At 34.7% G+C, this 7,171-nt stretch overlaps 1 protein-coding gene across 1 annotated transcript; it reads right to left on the bottom strand.

The window, feature by feature from the left end:
* Window positions 1-499: 499 nt before the first annotated feature.
* Window positions 500-2,835, bottom strand: LOC127858870 (uncharacterized). Its single transcript, XM_052396208.1, has 4 exons — window positions 2,817-2,835; window positions 2,466-2,652; window positions 1,934-2,131; window positions 500-926 (listed from the first exon to the last, which is right to left on the bottom strand). The coding sequence occupies exons 2-4, from the start codon at window positions 2,650-2,652 to the stop codon at window positions 682-684; spliced, it is 630 nt and encodes a 209-aa protein (XP_052252168.1). The 5' UTR covers window positions 2,817-2,835; the 3' UTR covers window positions 500-681.
* Between the last annotated feature and the right edge of the window lie 4,336 nt (window positions 2,836-7,171).

The raw sequence follows: 7,171 nt of genomic DNA, 5'->3' as shown, positions 1-7,171 counted from the left end.
ATGAAGTTTATTCAACGTTTTTCGGCGGAAAATTATATAACTAGTTAATAATATCGACATTGATGAGGGCAAGTTACGCTTAAATAATGAATCTTAATGGAGATTATTAAACAAAGGGAACTTACTCAGCTTTTTCAGTAGAGTAGTCAAAATGGATCGTATGTTTTCTCTTTTTTCATTTATTTAACATACGGAAAATAAACGTGCGCCAACTGCTGTCATAATTTTGTCACTTGCATTCTGCGTAGTTACATTATATTTACTGTCTGTTGCTAACTGCCGTTGTTAATGACGCTTAGTGGCATATCCGATTATGACTGGTTACAGGAATAATGAACACACAAACATTGGAAAGTCACCAAGCATGTTGCAACAATCATCAAGTATAACCGAAAAGACAACAAGCATGTTCGAATTTTCATGAAACATATTAGAATTAACATCAGGAATAATGTTTATATTCACCATCAATGATGTAATGTTGCCACAATCATAAAGTATAAACGAATAGACAACCGGCATGTTTGGAATTGTCATGAAGCATATTAGAATTAACATCAGTCATAATGTAAATATTCACCACGAATGATTTTTACCGAACTACCGTTCCATATATACCCATGAAAAGGAATATAACACAATTTCCTAATGAGTCATGATGTATTAAACTATCTTGGGAAATTATTCCGCTTGAAATGTCTGGCTATTGATGAGCAGTTCGGAGTAATGTTGCACAACATCTTCAACTTCGCGTGGCACTTCAGCCAGCGTCAACACCAGGGCACATGTGTTAACCCGAAGCGTGTCCCCAAATTCCACATCAATAACTTTATGGAAGCCCACTGCCGGCATTGTCGCTGATCCCGTCAGCCACATCAGCACGTCATTCGGCTGTAGCTTAACCCCGTTGACAGATGCAGTTGATCCTGAAATATAAATAAAATTGCGTTTTGTACAATAATTGTTTCCCAGTTGTGTGTGTGTACGTGCGTAAACGAGCGCTTACTTCGTTTTGGAATTAGCTATAATTATATATCAACAACATAGCATAAAACATATAGAATGTCGGCAATATGATTCTTAAACTTGGACGAATTCATTTAATCTATCATAAATGTTTCACACCAAAAGTCCATTATGCTTTATTTAAATCCCTTCATTGTAATGCTGTAGGTAAAATTGACTTCTTTCTACCACATAACAGTTAAAAATTGTTTATTTTGGTGGCCGTTTCTAATTTTGGCGGACATTTTTGGTCTGTAAACAGTATTAGATTGTGTCATTCAATTTAACATAGATATGTAGCAAGTTTAAGCTTTATGTAATAAACATAAGTCCGGCAACGATTATACAAATCCCGACAAATCAATAAGACTGGCTATACTAAATTGTAATGCTGTGCCTCGTATTGTCATACAGTTTAGCAGTATTGCAAAATTTTATAGAAATGACTTAAGCACGTACAGGGCAGAATCCCCTGGTATTTTGCATGTAAAACATTGACACATTAACATACTTAAATAATTATCTAAATTAATATGGGTGCTCTATTGCATTTCAAGGCCTGAAATGAATGAAATTATGTGCTATTGCAATGATAACCAATTAATGCAAGCACTCGCGCTTATATTGATACTGTTAGTTGCAACAATATATCTTTTAGTTGCCACAATATATATATATATATATATATATATATATATATATATATATATATATATATATATATATATATATATATATATATATATATATATATATTGCAATACGATTTCTATGCAGAGAAATATATAACAAAACGTTTTGCGCGACAAACCCCCTTGTTAACATTTTTCGTTGTAAGTTAATATTTGGACACACTGTGTCAGTCATCCCATGTGTTCATAATGTTAAATAATACGTATGATCTACGCTGTAAACGTTTATTATCTACCTTTGGTAGCTCGGAGGAACGTCAGAAAACCTTGAGCTGTCTGCTGATCAGTTTCTGCATGATTCCCAGTCCGATATCGGAAATGCAAAAGCAAGCGAACTGCTTCTACAGTCAAAGGTTTTGTTCGGCCGCTGAATATGCAGTAGCTATCATCAGGCCTCAAACGCAGCAACTCAAGGACCTGATGAGTCTTCAGTCCTATGAATATATTTAAAAACATTGATCAGTAATGTGTTGAACTTGATACGATTTACTAAATCAAAAAGTTACAAATCAACGAGCTATTTTTCACAGCGGGGAGCACAGCCTCTGGCTGGGACCTCCGGCAAAAGATGGCGCTATTCTTATTTACTACTTAGTAATTTCGCACGAAGAGGAATTTCAATGGATGCAGAAGGGTCAAATATGGGAAGGATAAAGTAAAAGGTTAAGCAGTTTTTTCAAAATAGGTGAAAGTGTCATTGTTTGAATGACTTATTTTAAAGAGTTCGGCATTAATTCAATTAGCAGTAGGCTGAAAGACATATCTTACCATCGACAAACTGGTCAAGCTCAACCCGACTGCTCTCAACCAGGTTATTGACTAGGGCACCAACCAGGGCTGGTATGAAGCTCTTGTTGAAGCTGGTGGATGGGATTAGAAACCCAGCAGTACAAGCTTCATCAAACATCTGTTGGAAGAGTGTTTGTGCTGCAGCGTCACTATCGGCCTCCTTCATCTGAAAGTTAATACGATCGACATTACACAGTGCTTCCATTCTTTACTTACATTATTGTAACTACACATGGACGTTTTCAACTAAACAATTACAACCGTGCCACCCGGCAGCGCAGCGGTAAATACATCCAAAACTAGAACATGGACACTCCTGCTCAAACCGACCAAATAGAACAGAAATGAGACAAATTCACAAACAGAATAATGCTTGGCAGTTAACCTCCAAACAATTAAATCTTCGGAAGGAGACCTATGTCCGGTTTCGAGCCTATCCTTGACCGTTCTGATAGCATAGGCGGCCCTGCAGTGGGAGCCACACTACCATACCCTGACTGTTATAAGGCATGCAGTTATATAACTATCTACTATATCGTCACAATTTCAGACATCCTTCTGCAACCATGACATGCAAAGTAACATAACAAATATACAACCGTATACACAAGAAAGCAAAAAAGACACAACCGATCAAGAAAACTAACAAACAAATAGGCAAGAAAAAATTGACACAAGTGTCCAAACCAAGGTGTCTATAGGATGGGACATTAACCCTTTATATGCTGAATTATCAATTTGATTGCAGGTCGTCATACGTGGTGGCCAACGGCAAAATGACAGTGCACTCCGATCGCCTCCCTAAAGTAATTAAAACGTCTAACAATATAACGTCACTTAAACATGATATGCTTCCCAAATAAATGCCGCTGAAGAAGACCGAGAGGTCGAAAGCTACGGCGAATTTAATCAAAGAGTTTTAATTTATAAACGGCTAGAAGCGACTTCGTTTTATAATATATATATTATATACATATATTATATATTATTTATTTATATTTATATTTATCAGGTCAGTAGTGTTTATGTCAAACAATGTATGGGGCTATTAGGGATTAGCTATCAAGCCAACAATTTATCTACAAATGAATCAATTTTAACATAACATACAATTTCATACGAACAAATACGCAAAACAGACAATTTCATAAGAAAAAATACTCTTTTTACAGTTCAATGACGTCATCTATAGAACATTTCATAATTTTAGCGGTATTATTTCAATTCAATCACATGTATTGCACAGAAAGTCAAGAACAATGATAATTTTATTTCTCGACCGTTCAAGATTTAAATGCCTCGCAATTATTTTTTTGTAAGTCTCATGTGATATATTTCAAAATGATGGGCAGTAATCTGTAATTCTTTTCTTTATACGCCCTACTCTGGTCAGGCATTTTACATTACATGTGATAACTTAGTTGTATAACATGACGGTTTGCTTTTGTGAAATAAGCTTACCCAAGCCCTTGGCTAAGAGCTTGCCCATGTCAATCCCAGCAGTAGACCTGTAATCTGGTCTGTCAAGGGCCGTAAATCGGACTTTGATTGTTGTTGTCCGCCTTCTGTCGCCAACATCGACCCGGTTTATTATTCCCCTCCTTCGTCGAATGGTTTCTGTTGGGGTGGTTCTCGCGTAGTACGCAAGAGTTGGCAGTCTCGACACCAGCTCCTCGCCGTGTCGTAACGCCGTTACATCGTCTGCAAATGCTGTCGTCTCGGCCATGGCTGCGTTGATATGTCGTCTAAATATGTCCGCTTTAAATAATCGATTATAAAGCATGAAAATCAACTTGCAAACAACATATTTATTTAGAAAATATATTTTTGTTAATTAGACATCACTTAAGTCATTGATATTGTCGTTTTAAATGATAGTACGTGATTAATGTTTTTCATACTCGTTAAAATCATTGGTAAACAAATAACAGCCAGCTGAAGTCTGACATAAATTGTACCCGGGTATTTGAAATTATCACATGTCTTATGGTAGATTTGGATATATGGAGCTTTAAGTATATTTAAATTCGCAGAATGATCCATATATGTAAGTAAATAACAGTTAACATATGAACGCGAAGTATGAAGAGGTTGCGTTGTGCGCTTTTACAAAATCAGATTACAATAATGAACATCGAAAACAGAAACGAATCAACATTTACCGGCATTTCTCGGTGTGTTCGGAATCCGGAACTCATCTAAATCCGAATCAACGGAGTTTGCCATCTCGCTTTCCACTGAAGAATTGAAAATTTAAATTGAACGAACATCCGAAGGTTAGCAACTTTGCATATTTTGAGGAACAATAACTCATTTCTTTAACCTCAATTGCATGGATATCATAAGCAGGATCTAGTGGAGATTGAACCAGCAACCTAATTATGGCTTCTGTCGTCACATTGGATACATTTGGATAGTGGCATGTAGTCACATCTTACTCCAACCCCTATAGATCTTAGAAAATGTTCTGTCTGTAACGAGATGAGTTTCATCACAGATCTTGAATTCTATTAAAATTACTCAGAGCAATTTACAACCCGAAAACAAAAGAAAAATGTTAAATTGATGTAACTTATGATATCTGAAAACCAACATTTTCTATTATTACTTTTCGGGGAAACCATTTACCATGCTCTTAAATATCTACTATATGCATCTTATGGTGATATGAAACGAAACGAAACGATTGAATTAATTGTTAAGTTCTGTTGTCGTGTTATTTTGGGATACTACGAGGATTGCTTATATTGGCAAAAATACATCTACTCTGAGCATGAGCATTGATGGCCGAGTGGCCTAGTCTTTTTACTCAAGGACTCCATAGGTCAGTGGTTCGAGACCTGTTGAGGCTTATTTATTATTTTCCTTTTTTAACTTGAATTCTTGTGTTGGTTTTTAACTGGAGATTTTTAGTTCAAATGTTTAAATTCCTCAATATAAATCATTTCATGTCAAGCTTCAATACATGCCAAAATCTGTTAGACGGACCCTTTAATATGTATTATGTACATGTTTTGTAGAATGATGTGTACTTTACTTGTAAACATGTCAACTGTTAATTCTGATTGTAAAAGAGTTGTAACATTCTCACCAATAATGTACTAACAGTCTGTATTCAGCGTCATATAGTCTAATAAGGCGTATACGAACGAACTTTGCGATCGTTTCATCATACAATGCTTTTTTGTTATACATGTTACCAATAGAAGATAGAAGTATTTAGCACGCGTAGTTTTATCATGATGTCATTTTCCACATGCCTGTCAAGTGGTCTTGTTCAGACTTTTAAAACGATTTTACTTCTAGAGAAAGACAAGTCAGTCATTCTTTGATATTTTTTGTTCTAAAAAGTACTTTATGCAAGCTATCTTTTTTGATACGTTAAAAAGTAGTACGATTCCTTTTACCAAAATATGAACCATTCTCTGCACTCATGAACTTCAAATTATGTCACTCTAAATGAGATACTAATAGACTGATCGTAATGACATCGATGATTTCGAAGAATGTGTATGTCTTACAAGTACACTATACATGACACGCAGCCATCCTTCGTTTATTTTATATATGAGCCGCGTTCAGAGAAAATTGGGCTTAATGCATGTGCGTAAAGTGTCATCCCTGATTAGCCTGTGCAGTCTGCGCTTGTATGATATTTTTAGTTTCAATAAAGTCAATCCTTACAGAAAATCTAATGTATGCGGACAATGTCGTACCTTATAAGCCTGTGTGGACTGCACATGGTAATCTGGGATAACTTTTTACGCACATGCATTAAGCCCAGTTTTCTCAGAACAAGGCTCATATATTTATTATAACTTTTATGATGAATTATTCCTTAAAAGGCAAAGTCATACGGAAAAACTTTATTTAAACTTTACGGATATAAAATACGGAAAAATCATGGTTATTATAATATATCATTCCTTCACTCAACTGAATAATATATCTTTGAATAGCTGTTAATTTTGTAGTTTTAATTTGAAATGATCTTACAGAGTATATTATATATTACGATTTTGTAGTGACTGTCATGTTTTATTGATAGCAAACACAATGTACCCATATCCGTTTTTTTTCATCATTTAAAGTTTAAAGTTTCAATTGGTTGAAAACTATAAGTTGGTTTGTTAACTACTTTTAAAATAAAAATGTTTCCTAAATTGACAATGGGCGTATAAACAACAAATAACGTCATTTTCTGCAATATCTTATACCTTAAGAATTGTCAAACTGTTCAATAAAGATACATGTTTGGCCAATTTCAATAAACAACATCAGTGTGACAATCGCTCCGTGTTGCGAGTAAAAATTGGTTATGCACTTTTTTTTATTGTCGAACTTAAACATTATTGGAAAACGATCTAGTATATCAACGGACTATTAATAAAAAAATCTATATTGATAGATCTTAGTGTATATTCAAAAACTTAAATTATTGTTTGCGTGATGCGGGTATGAATAAGCCAATCAAACATAATTATTTCTTTAAAATTGGTTACGCACGTAATTTCAATTTCAATCGTAATTGTGAAATGTTTACGGATATAGCCGAGATACATTAATGAATTAAATTGTGTGTGCGTAAACGATTTTTTTGTAAGAATTATAGCTTACCTTCAAACTCTAATCCAAATTCAATGTCGAATATAACAGAAAACAAGATATAACATGTAACGCGTTAT

Source organism: Dreissena polymorpha, chromosome 14 (genome assembly GCF_020536995.1).
Source record: "Dreissena polymorpha isolate Duluth1 chromosome 14, UMN_Dpol_1.0, whole genome shotgun sequence".
Taxonomy (NCBI): Eukaryota; Metazoa; Mollusca; class Bivalvia; order Myida; family Dreissenidae; genus Dreissena; species Dreissena polymorpha.
The sequence above is the reverse complement of the archived record's forward strand: the minus strand, read 5'-3'. Positions and strand labels throughout refer to the sequence as shown.